The sequence below is a fragment of the Akebia trifoliata genome, chromosome 16, assembly GCF_017979445.1.
Source record: "Akebia trifoliata isolate Shusen 1 chromosome 16, ASM1797944v1, whole genome shotgun sequence".
NCBI lineage: Eukaryota > Viridiplantae > Streptophyta > Magnoliopsida > Ranunculales > Lardizabalaceae > Akebia > Akebia trifoliata.
Window position 1 is genome coordinate 12280930 of NC_141390.1, and position 14412 is coordinate 12295341.

The 14412-nt window shown below is 40.2% G+C and overlaps 1 protein-coding gene across 1 annotated transcript; it reads right to left on the minus strand.

Annotated features, from left to right (window-relative positions):
* Nucleotides 1-11037: 11037 nt before the first annotated feature.
* IAGLU (indole-3-acetate beta-D-glucosyltransferase) lies at nucleotides 11038-12712 on the minus strand. The gene has a single exon (XM_086429327.1). It carries the CDS (start codon nucleotides 12559-12561, stop codon nucleotides 11131-11133), a length of 1431 nt encoding a protein of 476 aa, XP_086285453.1. The 5' UTR covers nucleotides 12562-12712; the 3' UTR covers nucleotides 11038-11130.
* Nucleotides 12713-14412: the final 1700 nt, after the last annotated feature.

Here is a 14412-nt window from a genome sequence, read left to right on the forward strand (position 1 = left end):
GGCAGTGCCTTCCTCTTTACATCAAAGAGTCAAATTTATTATGGGACAGAGGATGATATCTGTACTAGCAGAAAACTTGATTCCAGCTGGGAGAGCTCCGGACGTCCCCTTTATTGACATAGAGATGACGAAAGACAAGGCGTTATATCATTCTTATCAGTTTGCTGCTGTTAACCACGTTGAAAAAGGGAAGAAAGAGAAGGTGAGCAGAACTATCAAGGACAAATCTGATGATTGGTCGGGTCTTGAAAAAGGCAGGTTATCGACCCAAGCAAGGGTTAGGACCTGGAGGAAAAGGGAAAGCTACACCAGTTGAAGCAAAGAAACATACTCCTTATTTTGGTTTGGGATTCAGGCCCACGAAAAAGATTATATGAAATGAACGACAAAAAAAGGGAACTCCGGTTAGCTAGAAAACAAAATCGTGAGCCTAATGTTTGGAATCTGGGTAGGATTCCTCATATCAGCGTCAGTTTCCCGAAATCACAAGTCAGACCCGACAGTCCTTCAGAACCACTGTCAACAAAGCCAGCCAGAAAGAAGAAAGTGAGTTTCAAACCCCAGCACAGTCAAGAAGACTTAGTCGTTGAGTCCCAATCATCCTTCATAGAAGGCATTGATGTCTTATTCAATGGGGATTCCGATGAAAGTCTATCAGAAACAACTCCAGAATCCACCGACGTGAAAACCACCGTGAGCCAAGAGAAAAAATCACCCTTCCCCACTGGCATCGACTGGGCATCAGTCGTCGTCCCACCGAGTTTGGGAGGGACTATGCCCCCATCTGACAAAAATCAATCGGAGATCATGGTTATCTCCGAACCACCAACCAAATCACCCAACACATCACTTTCACATCTCATCCGCCCCCTCAGAGAAGGTGAAGTTCTGAACAATTGGGAGGAATTCCCATTGACCCTTGAGGCTGTTGAGGCCTCCAAAAAAATGCCGTTAAACGAATCTAGTTTGCCCGAGGATCATAACGAGCCCTCGTCCTCGGGTAAAGATTATTTTGAGGGCTCCCTATCTTTATTAATGAATTCGCATGATTGTTCTTCTTATTTCAGGTATTCGAAAAGCAACAAAAAAACAAATATTCCTCAAAAAAATCAAAAATTTCTCAAAAGTCAAAAAAATCAAAAAGCTTTCAAAGTTACAAAAAAATAGATATTTTCCAAAAGCCAAAAAAAGAGTTTTCAAGGGATATGTCTCAATCAAATGAGTACCAGATAAAACAGAGTTTGAAAGGGACGAGTATGATTTCGATCTTGAACTCGACTTTGACCTCATGGGGATCGAAGAAGAGTCTGAGGACGAAATGGAATACCCGCCTAAAGAAATCAAAGACTTGGTAGAACGTCACGAGAAAGGTGTTCAGCCAAACATTGAGGATACAGATTCAATCAATCTTGGTACCGAAGAGGACCCACGAATTGTCAAGATCGGAGCCTTATTAACGTCACAACAAAAGGAAGAAATGATCAAACTCTTACAAGATTATCAAGATGTCTTCGCATGGTCGTACAGGGATATGCCGGATTGGACACAGATCTTGTCGTGCACAAGCTACCAATTGCCTCCGGAAGCAAGCCGATCAAGCAGAAATTGAGAAGATTAAAGCCAGAATGGACCCTCAAGGTCAAGGACGAAGTCATGAAACAGTTCGAAGCCGGATTTCTTGCAGTCTCTACGTACCTTGAGTGGTTGGTTAATGTCATCCCAGTACCCAAGAAAGATGGGAAGGTACGCATGTGTGTTGACTATCGAGACCTGAACAAGACTAGTCCTAAGGATGATTTCCCACTCCCACACATCGACACTCTAGTCGATAGTACACAAGGCACGGCATGTTCTCGCTCATGGACGGCTTTTCAGGCTATAATCAGATAAAAATGGTGGAAGAAAACCAGGAAAAGGCTGCATTTATCACACCATGGGGTACTTTCCACTACAAAGTCATGCTATTCGGGCTAAAGAACGCATGGGCGACTTACCAACGGGCAATGACCGCACTATTCCACGATATGATCCACAAGAAAATGGAGGTCTACGTAGACGACATGATTGCTAAATCCGGCATTGAAGAAGACCATCTGGTGAATCTAAAGAAGTTGTTCGACAGGCTGAGGAAGTACAGTTTAAGGCTAAATCCTGCAAAATGTGTATTCGGGGCAACATCGGGCAAACTACTGGGTTTCATCGTTAGCAGAAGAGGCATCGAGATAGATCCGGCAAAAACCAGTATATCCTCGAGATGAAAGCACCCGTTTCAGAGAGAGATGTTCGGGCATTCTTGGGGAGAATACAGTATATTAGCCGTTTCATTGCTCAGCTTACGCCTATCTGTGAGCCAGTCTTCAAGCTACTAAGGAAAGACACGCCAAAGAAGTGGAACAAGGACTGTCAGGAAGTTCGACAAGATTAAGCAATATCTGCTCAATCCACCAGTACTAGTCCCTCCTACTCTAGGGCGACCTTTGCTGATGTACATCTCGGTGCAAGAAACGTCAATGGGGTGTGTGCTAGGGCAACACGATGAATCGGGACGGAAAGAACAGGCCATCTACTATCTCAGCAAGAAATTTACCGAGTACGAAGCAAAATATTCAACGCTTGAGAAGACTTGCTGCGCATTAGTCTGGGCATCTCAACGACTACGTCACTATTTGCTGAGTTACTCGACTATGCTAATAGCAAGGATGGACCCCCTGAAATACCTATTCGAGAAACCAGCATTAACAGGTCGCACTGCAAAATGGCAACTATTGTTATCTGAGTTTGACATCACCTATGTCACTCAAAAAGCCATCAAAGGACAAGCAATCGCCGACCACCTAGCCGAGCACCCGTTGCCTGACTACGAGCCATTAAAAACAAACTTTCCTGATGAAGCCATACTGATCACTGAGGTTGAAGACGATAATGATGAACAAGGCTGAAAAATGTACTTCGACGGAGCAGCCAATCAGAAAGGAAACAGAATAGGGGCAGTTCTGATCAAGCCAGATGGATCCCACGTGCCAATCGCAATCAGACTAAAATTTCAATGTTCCAACAATGAGGCTGAATACGAAGCATGCATAGCAGGGTTGAAGGCAGCACTGGATCTCGAGGTAGATGAAATCGATGTTTCCGGAATTCAAGCTTAGTAGTCTATCAGACGACTGGAGAATGGAAGACCCGAGAGCAAGAGACTGGTCCCTTACCACGAGTATCTGGAAGAACTAAGCTCGCGCTTTGATAGGATTTCATTCACGTACATGCCGAGAGCTAAGAATCAATTTGCAGATGCACTAGCTACACTGGCCTCTATGATCAACATCTCGGAAGACTTAATCATCGACCCTATTGAGATTGGAATTCAAGATGAGCCAGCCTATTGCTTACCCGTCGAAGTAGAAGAAGCTGAAGAAAAGCCATGGTATTCTGACATCAAGGCATATCTTGAAGATCGAACGCTCCCCTCAGACGCAACGCCAAATGATAGAAGGACCATTCAGAAGCTAGCAGGACAATTTTTCTTGAGCAACGGTATTCTGTACAAAAGTCGCACCATGAGATCTTACTTAGGTGTGTGGCAGAAACAGAAGCGAAACGACTAATTGAGACTGTACATGGGGGAGTCTGCGGACCTCACATGAATGGTCATATGCTTGCTAAGAAGATCATGAGGATGGGATACTATTGGTCGACAATGGAGAGTGACTGCTATCAACATGTCCGCAAATGTCACTATGTCAGATCTACGCCAACAAGATTAATGCCCCACCTTCAGAACTACATAATATGACTACTCCTTGGCCCTTCTCACTCTGGGGCATGGACGTCATTGGGCAGATCTCGCCAAAAGCTGCAAATGGGCATCGTTTCATCCTTGTTGCTATCGATTACTTCACAAAATGGGTAGAAGCTGCATCATACGCCAATGTTACAAGAGCAACGTCATGAAGTTTGTCAAGAACAACATCATTTGCCGGTATGGACTTCCAAGCGGATTGGTAACTGACAATGCCAAGAACTTCAAGAACAAAGATATGATCAAAATGTGCGAAGACTTCCAGATCACCTCATCACAACTCTGTACCCTACAGACCTAAGATGAATGGAGCAGTCGAGGCAGCCAACAAGAACATCAAGAAAATAATCGAGAAGATGGCAGTTACATACAAAGATTGGCACGACATGTTGCCATTTGCACTACACACCTACCGAACCTCGTTCAGAACTTCGACTGGGGCAACTCCGTATTCATTGGTCTACGGAATGGAAGCAGTCTTGCCCGTAGAGGTTGAGATTCCCTCCCTCCGAATCTTAAAAGAAGCAGAGTTAGATGAAACTGAATGGATTCAAGCTCGGTTTGATCAGCTGAATCTGATTGAAGAGAAACGCCTTGCAGCCATTTGTCATGGACAGATCTATCAACGACGAATAGCTCGTGCCTATAACAAGAAAGTTAAGCCTAGGGATTTCTCGCCAGGAGACCTGGTCTTAAAGAAGATTCTACCAATTCAAGAAGACGCCAGAGGAAAGTTCAGACCAAACTATGAGGGACCATTCATCGTACAGAAGGTAATGACGGGAGGAGCTCTGATTCTCACAGAAATGGACGGACAAGTCTTCCCGCAACCGATCAATGCTGACACTGTTAAGAAATATTACGCTTAAGACCTGACCCTGAGATGACGAAAGGCCATTTTTGTTATCCCAAACAAACCATCACACCCTAGTCAACCTTTTGAGCCATCACGTTCATTTCTTAACCTAAGACTGGGGCAAGTCAACAACTACAAAAAAAAAAAAGATCAGAAAAAATAGAAAAAATCAAAAGCATCAAAAGTACTCCTGGCCCGCATGAGGATAAACTGTGAACGGCTAAAAATACAAAAAAATCAAGAAAGTCAAAAACTCGAACACTTGATCTTGGCTCGACCCAAATCTCCAGCCTAAACAAGTTCGAGAGACGCTGGGAGGAGACATAGATCACTTTTCCGAAACAAAAATAGACGAACCCCATGTTTATTCCACTTTAGATAAACTAAGACCCAGACCTTAACCTTTTTGTAACCTTCCACTACCATAAGCCTAAGCCAACGTTTCGTCCTACTTAAAGTCCTTTTTGATCAGGAAATGTTCTAAGGCAACATAATGACAGTGGCAGCACCAATGATCTTGCAACTTGGTCCGGACCTCAAAGTCTTGTTAGTCGTTGGAAGACTTGAGAGGGGAATCCAGATCGGATATTCGAAAAAAAAAGAGTACTCGAAGTATAGAGTAGTCGATCTCGCGGCTCAACTTGAGTTGTCGAACCACGAATAGTCGTCAGCAAGCTCGAGAGGGGAATCTAGATCTATTACTCAAGAAAAAGTGCCACTACAAGAGTAGAGTCGTCGATCTTGCAGCTCAACTAAGTCACCAAGCCACAAAGACACAGAGACTCCGAGCAGAATTGTAATGAAAAATCTAAAAAATACAAGCATGATCTGAAGGGCATAGTGAAAACCTGAAAGGCGCTATGAGTAAAAGAATCAGACTATGGCAAGATCAAAGCCACCAGCACGATGAAAATCCCAAAAAGGACGTCGATGCGTAAAAATGTGGAAACCGGGTCTGATGAAAATCGTAATTGGCATCAGGGGCAATAAAGTTAAAGAAAAAAAAAAAAAAAAAAAAAAACTCCTGGCCCGCAAAAGTATAAACTGTGAACGGCAAAATCTTTCCAAAATCCCGAGACCCAAAATAGTCTTCCAATACCATGGCACTGGGAATGACTCTAAAGGAATCAAAAGAGTAATTGAAGTTTATATCCTCTGTGATTGGCAAAAACACCAAGATCGTCGCAACCAAATATTTTACAAACTCTGAATTTATCGTACTCATTTGATAAAGATATTTCAAAAATTCAAAAAAAAAAAATACTATTTGGTCGATGATGAAGATTCTAGGACTTATTCAAACTTCAAGTTTTCAAAGCATTAGATACACCTGAGGCCAAGTAAGTACAAAACCTATTTTCTTTGCATTAATCTTTCAACATTTTGTAATGAAATCAATCAAACATCATGAAAAAAAGAGTCAAAGCGTTCTTACAAAGCACGGAGCCGAACAGCCCGACTCATCATCAATTTTTTAGCCTGACTCATCATCACGACTCACTAGACAAGACGCGAAGGCATCGAAGAAGGGACCGTAAGCAAGCCCCTCCTAAGATCACTCTCCGAGCCTATTGAGCCTTGATCATGCTTATGAGATTCTAAGTGAAGATGAGTACAGGTGAACATTCTCGAGGGGAGTTGGGCCAAAATCATTTGGATTAAAACAAAAGCTTCTCGAGAAACGGTCGTTGTTATCATGAATCACATTAACCTTGTTGAGATCCTTATAGGTGTGAATCAGTGGTCCACCGTGTTTTCTAACATTATTTCAAAAGCAACAACTCTTGAGGTCGTATCAACAGGCTAGCAGAAAACTATAATGGAGCTCTTCAAGTGATGACAACAGAATTTCAAGTCCCTTCACCTCTTGTTCCGACTCGAGAGAGTTTTTTGTAAGGTATTGTAAACAACATGCTGAGGGAATTTGGGTGGTGGTCGATGTTTCCTTGGATCATTTGCGTCCTAGCCTGATATCGAGATGTCGAAGAAGGCCATCAGGTTGTTTAAATCCTAGAAATGTCAAATGGTTACTCCAAGGTTATATGGGTCGAACACGTAGAAGTGGATGATAAAACAGTTCATAGTATATATAAAATACTGGTTAACTCCAGCCTTGGGTTTGGCGCAAAGCGTTGGGTTGCTACCCTAGATCAACAATGTGAACGCCTTGCAAGTGTTATGGCTAGTAACATGCCCGCTGGAGATGTTGGTGTGATCACAAGTCAAGAAGGGCGAAAGAGTATGTTGAAGTTAGCTGAAAGAATGGTGATGAGTTTTTGTTCTGGTGTAAGTGCTTCTACTACTCACACATGGACAACATTATCGGGAAGTGACGCTGAAGATGTAAGGGCCATGATTGGAAAAAGCATAGATGATCCCGGCAGGCCTCCTGGTATTGTGCTAAGTGCAGCTACTTCTTTCTGGCTTCCAGTCCCACCAAAGGGAGTTTTCAATTTCCTTCGCAATGAGAACTTTAGAAGTGAGTGGGACATTCTTTCTAATGGCGGTGCTGTTCAAGAAATGGCGCATATTGCTAATGGTAGAGATCCTGGTAACTATGTTTCTCTACTGCGAGTTAATACTCCAAATTCCAGTCAGAACAACATGTTGATATTACAGGAGAGTAGCACCGATGCAACGGGCTCTTTTGTAATCTATGCTCCTGTGGATATTGTTGCAATGAACGTGGTTCTAAATGGGGGAGACCCAGACTGTGTAGCACTCATTCCCCCCCTGATTTTACTATACTCCCCGATGGGCTAACAGTAAATAGAGGTAGAATTACTGAAGTTGGGTCTGGTGGATCCCTATGGACTGTCGCATTCCAGATCTTAGTCAACTGTGCTCCAACTGCAAAACTTTCTCTTGGATTTGTGGCGACTGCTAACAACCTCAGTGCTTGCACCATTGAAAGGGTCAAAAGTATCAAGGGACAATGCATGAATTGAGAGGTTTAGCTTATGATAGAAACCGAGCAAGATCAACAAAAGAAGGCAAAAAAAAAAAAACATCAAAAGAATTTCAAAAACCTTTCGAGTTGCACTCAACTCCGATTTATCAAAACACGATCGAAGAAATAGTCGAATTTCAAAACTCATCAAATTTTCATCAAATCAAAGATCTCACACGAGCTCCGCGCCATCGAGATCAATGAATTAATAAGGTAAAACTCTGTCAGACCCCGTGCTTGAGTAACCATTTTCCACAAAAATCTTCAATACAATCGATAATTCAAGATCGTGTTTTTACAAAAATTTTCTGGCCCGTACAAATAGGGGTTTAGTCTATTCTTTGCACGCAATTCCTGCAAAGAAGGGCAGCTGTAGACACCTCAATTTGAACGGGCCACTTCTCGAAAGGGCCCAAAAATATCGATTTTCCAAAAAAATGGGCCAACGGGCCTTAAGGGCCCAAGTCATTGAAAAGGGACATTTTTACCAAACCGAGGCCCCTAAGACCTCTCAATGGTTTAGGAGGCCCACCAAAAGGACTCGGCCTACCTTACGCTCCGCTTCCAAAAATTAAAAACGCCAAATTTTCGATAAATTTCACCAACAGGCCTAAAAAGCCCGATTCGCCAACATGTGACATTTTTGATCAAACTAGTGATTGCAAAAATCTAAAAAAATTAAAAAATTAAAAAGGTGAGACTTGAGATGCCTACCCCTCCTCTACTACCACCGTTCCGCCTCCGAATCCGTAAAAAACCATAGGCCCACAAGCCCTCAACACTTTTCTAAATCGATTTCTCATCTTACCCCTAGCCTAAAATCAATCCCACATCACCTAAAATCTAAAACCAACCTATGCCCTCAAAATCTATTTCAAAACAACCCTCAACCAATCCCTAAAACCTAAAACCATTTCTAAACCCAAGCCCAACACTACAAAGCCCACAAATCATTAATCATATCCAATTCATTATCCAACCCACAACCCACATCAACCAATCACTTTTTTATCATCAAAAGATGACACATGTCATCATCCCATCTCACCTCCCTCACCCAACTACCTACCTCATTAATTTTATTTAAATCACATCTACCCACACATCAACCCATCACCTTTTCTCTCAAATCAAACACATCTACCCACACCCCTAACCTATACCTCCCCTAATCTACCCTCATCATTCCCTACAAAATCCACATCTACAACCTAAACCTACACCATCCTCTCAAGTCAAACACTCAACCTCTCCCATCAACCTATCTCAACCCTTCATTTCCAACCACTTTGACACATGGCATCATCTCCCTCACCCTCCCAAAATATCATCAACCACCTCTTTAAATCCTCCATTCTTAAACCAAATACCATTTAATCTCAACCACCATCTTAAACTCACCTCACCAAACACTCCACCCAAATGGGTTGGGTAGGATCCAAACCATTTGAGTCAAAACTCACCCATTTAACCCCCCTTCCTTAAATACCCTCCAATCTCCTCTAAATTACACCCACTTCTCTCTCAAACTCATAACCATTCTACCCTTTTTCTTCACTTCACCCCATTATATCCCTAAAATAACTCCTCAACATCTATAAATACCCTCATCCTCTTCCCAAAAAGAATCCCCAACTTTTCACTACAAAAATTCTCCCCACAACTCTTACTACCAATCATTATTCCCAATTCTCACCACAAAAATACTCCCAATTCTCTCCCCCAAGTCTCACAAAAAATTACCATACTCCATTCACCTCTCTCATCTCTTCCCTACTCTTTCAATTACACAAAAAAAAAGAAAATAACATTTTCCTAAATTACTAAGGACCTTAGAAGATATCAAAGAAGAAGAAAAGAAGAAAGAAGCTTCAAGGTGGGTTCAAGGCAACCCCCCCTCTCTCTCTCTCTACCCTCTCCTCTTCCCTCTTCTATTATCCCCTCCTCTCTTCTCAAGGCAAAGGTTTATAAGGATCATCCCCTTTAATGGGATGATCCTATAATCAAGCCAAAAATAAATCCCTATTTAGGGTACAAATGCACAACACGTGGCACTTTATTTTTCATTTTTTTTAAATAAAAAATGACCGAGTTGAGTTGAGGTTACCACTATTTAGTGGGGAGAAAAGGGTGCCTAACACCTTCCCTTTTCTCCAACCGAGCCGCTTACCCCGAATCTCAAGGCTCGATTAGTTCCTATCCATCGAGAGTCACCAAATATCAAAAATGTCACATTTTCTTAAAAAAATGCACATCGGGTGATCATTCACACCCACTTACAAAAATGAATGGTGGCGACTCCAAACCATTGTAAATGTGGTAGTCATAATGGCGAAATCCCGTGTCTACACAAACAATCACTCCCAAAGGAGTTTTTGTAATAAAAAAGCAACAGTTAGGTCTATCGGATAAATCTTTCCAAAAAATAAATCGTAAGGTTGTTAGAATTTTGTGCCCTAAAATCTTGTGCATCTGATCATGGTTCTTATGCTAGATGCATGTGTGGTCAAGAAAGTTTGCTTAAGAAGGAAAGAGTTCTTCATATTAACAAGAAAATCGAAGAGATTAATTTTTCAATTATAATTACAAATATTTTCACACCCACACACGCACAGAAGATGATTTTGTGGGCAAGACAAGAACATTGCAAGAATTTCTTAGAAGACTACCCCACCATGCACATTGTGGACTAAAAATGCCTAAACAAAAACTTCTTAAAAAATTCATGTTCTCTACTTCATTTTTCTTAGCAAATGATTCCTCCCCAAAAGCAACAAATTAACCTAAAAAGGACGTTCATGTACTCCAAAAATGCTTTTTGAGGGTTCGACTTTTGATTTAGTAATTTAAACTTTTGAATAGTATTTTGAATAAAATAAAATTTTCATCTTTTATTTTTAAAATAAAATAATAATAAAAAAATATATCTTGCCTTTCAATGAAAGGTAAGCTTAATCTTGTATTTTACGTGTACACCTAATATCGCCAATTTTATAGGGGTGTATTGCTAAAATAACTATTAAAAAAAGTGAAACACTTACCTTACTAACATAGTAAGATTTTAAGTGTTACTAACGGTCATTCTACTCAAATGAATTACCATCTCAGCATTCCAACACCACGACCCTCTAAATTTTATCGAAAAACTATGATCCAATGAAAAATGTTTCAAAAAATAATTTTCTTTGAACTTGATCCAGTTGTGGAAAGTGAAAGGCTACAGAACTCCCACCGAACTCCAAAACTTAAAATTAAAATTTGATGGTGATTAGAATTTTTTTATATTTTTCAAACTTCATAGAGTTTTGTCCTCCACAACCCAAGAATCTTTGCATGTTTTTAGATGTGACAAGGATGAAATCCTTGTTAACTTAGTAAGGCTAGTAAAATTCTTAAAATAATGCGTTAACCCTACACAGAGAAAAAGATTTATAATTATAAATAAAAAAAGCATTAATTTATTTCTAAAGAAAATATTTTTTCTCTCTAGACAAGGAATCAAATTCAACCTAAAACAACAAACATTCATCATTCATGTCCTACACTTCCAACTTCATCCACAAATGCTTTGAGGTTCCTATCTGAAGAACCACCTTCTTCCACAGCCTCTCTTGCCAAATCCTTCCATTTCTTAGCATTCTGTCTCATCTCTTCTCCTCTCTCTCCCATCACTATTTCCAAACACAGTCTAAGTTCCTCACTTTTTACTATCTTCTCTCCTTCTTTCACTCTCACTCTCACTCCTGTCCTCCAAACATCTTCTATTAACTTTGCATTCGTTCCTTGATCTGTCCATTGTGGAAATGCCACCATTGGAACTCCTCTCACTAAACTCTCTAATGTAGAATTCCACCCACAATGACTCACAAAACAACCCACAGATGCGTGGGCCAACACTTCCAACTGTGAACACCAACTCACTATTATTCCTTGTTCGTTATTTTCTTCTTTAATTCTTCTTAGAATCATACTTTCTTCTTCTTTTTGTTTTTCTTCTTTTGATCCGGTGTCTTGCTGTCGGATGACCCACAAGAACGACAACCCACTTTCAACCAACCCACGTGCGATCTCCTCCTTCTGCGGCGTGTCTAACTCTGCAATGGATCCAAATGACACGTACACCACTGATGCCTTCTCCTTAGAATTCAACCATTCAGTATAGTTGGTCGAAGAGTGGAATAAATCACCTCCAAATGAAGTATCCGATGGATCCTTACCATCCAAGAAAGCTGAAGGAACCAACGGTCCGATTCCAACTAAGCTAAACCCATGAACGGCTCTGATTGCTTCAGATTCCAAAGCATCAAACGTGTTTACGAGGACACGTGGGTTGGCTTCTTTCTCCAACGCCTTAAACTGTTCTTCGAAAATTGGGAGAGCGAAGGAATAAGTGTTTGAAGAGACAAAAAATGAAGGAAGATCTCTGCTTGTGAGTAGTGGCAATCCAGGTAATTTTACTGAAAAGGAGGGATCATTCTCATTGCTCTCATCAGCTAGTATGACGTTCTTATAGCCGTTGAAGTAATAGTAGTAAACATCGAAAACTGTGGCAGGTTGAATCCAGAGGAGAGTAGATTGGATGTTAAGGTCACGTGCCACGTCAGCAGCCCAAGGAAGTAGGAGGGTGTAGATTAAGCAAGTGATGGGGCGGTTGTCGTTAGCAGAGGAGAGGATGAGATCTGTGAGTTTTTGTGAACCACGGCGTTTTATTTCGGACATGAAGTGTAAAGCGTCGCCATGGGCTTGGGATTTGAAGCCATCGTCATACCCATCAGAGAAGGGTGAGTAGGTTAAGCCTTGGGGACTGGTGGTGTTTAACATGCGCTTGTGTGCGGAGACAGTGGTGGTGAAGGTAACCTGCGCACCTGTGCGTATGAGACTCTTGGCGAACTGGAGGGCTGGGTTGATGTGGCCTTGGGCAGGGAAGGTCACGAGAAGAAAGTGGTTGTTTCGCATCATGTTTGCTGCTGATTCTATCCAGAGAGAGACAGAGAGAGAGAGAAGTTATTGTTTGGTTGGCGTGAGTGTGTGGTTGAGGTTAGAGCTCGGAAGATTGTCTTAAAAGAAGGATTGAATTTGGAGCTATAAATGATGACGTTTGAGATGACGATAATGCTGTTTTTATATGCATTAATGATTTCTAACTAGAAAGTCCTCGCTGGGTCGATACTCGGCTGACGTTGCAGGACATATAATCGTGCGTCTTTTTCCTTCAGATACGCGATTGCACATCCCGATAAAAAATTATGGTTTCGAGTACTTACCACATTAACTGAATAGTGATCAAGTCAAGACTTTCTACTTTGAATATCACAACTCTTTTATATGTACGAGTGCATGTGTTCAAATAAAATAAGAGTTGTGATAATTTGGCTAACCTACATCCTGCTTAGGAAGATCATTCAACTCTAACACTTGTATAGTTCACTGTTTCTTAGCACTATAATATTTTTGATCTATAGCGGCGATTTATAACAGCGGATAATTTTATCCGCCTTTATAGATACATTTTTTGCAGCAGATAATTATATCCGCCGCTATAGGGACCTGTGTATACGCTAAAAATTCACACTAATTTATTCAGGTGCATATAGCAGCGGAAAAATATATCCGCCACTAAAAAAATTAATTTTTTTTATATAGAATACTCAGTTTAGTAAGTTCTTTCTATCAAATTTTTTTTTTTTAAATTGAATATAGCAGCGGATTATATTGTCCGCCGCTATAGACTACAATTTTTTTATATAGAAAAATCGATTTAGTGAGTTCTCCCTATAAATGTTTTTTTAATTGAATATAGCAGCGGATTATATTGTCCGCCGCTATAGACTACAATTTTTTTTTATATAAAAAAATCGATTTAGTGAGTTTTCCCTATAAATTTTTTTTAATTGAATATAGCAGCGGATTATTTTATCCGCCACTATAAACTACAATTTTTTTATATAAAAAAATCGATTTAATATTTTTTTTAATTGAATATAGTAGCGGATTATATTTGCCGCCGCTATAAAGTACAATTTTTCTATGATAATTTTTTTAAATTGAATATAGCAGCGGATTATCTTGTCCGCCGCTATAGACTACAATTTTTTTATATAAAAAAATCGATTTAGTGAGTTCTCTCTATAAATTTTTTTTTTAATTGAATATAGCAGCGGATTATTTTGTCCGCCACTATAGACTACAATTTTTTTATATAAAAAAATTGATTTAATTTTTTTTAATTGAATATAGTAGCGGATTATATTTGCCGCCGCTATAAAGTATAATTTTTCTATGATAATTTTTTTTTAATTGAATATAGCAGCGGATTATATTGTCCGCAGCGATAGAGTATAATTTTTTTATATAAAAAAATTGATTTGAATTCTCTTTATAAAATTTTTTTTTAAATTGAATATTGCAGCAGATTGTATTTTCCGCGGCTATGATTAAAACATTTTTATCTACAGTCATGATTTATAATAGCGGATAAACTTATCCGACGTTATAGATATATTTTTCTGTTTATCCATTGTCACAGGACACGCTACAGGACCCGCGCATACGCTTCCCACGAAAAAGAAAAAAAATTACACTAAATAATTTCCCGCCCATTCATGCAAATAGAGTAGCGGAAAAACGTATCCGCCAGTAAAAAATTTCAATTTTTATTTTCCTCAAAAACTCAGACGTCTCTCTTTATCTCTCTGCTCTCTATCTCTCTCACACACTCTTTGCTCTCTCTGCTCTATGCTCTCTCCTCTCTCTACGTGAAAAAATCCAAGTTCGACGGCATGGTTTGTGTGTTATAAGCCGTTCGATTTG

Bases quoted from the DNA above. Each gene is read 5' to 3' on its own strand.
- IAGLU (XM_086429327.1), bottom strand. From the start codon at position 12,561: ATGATGCGAAACAACCACTTTCTTCTCGTGACCTTCCCTGCCCAAGGC.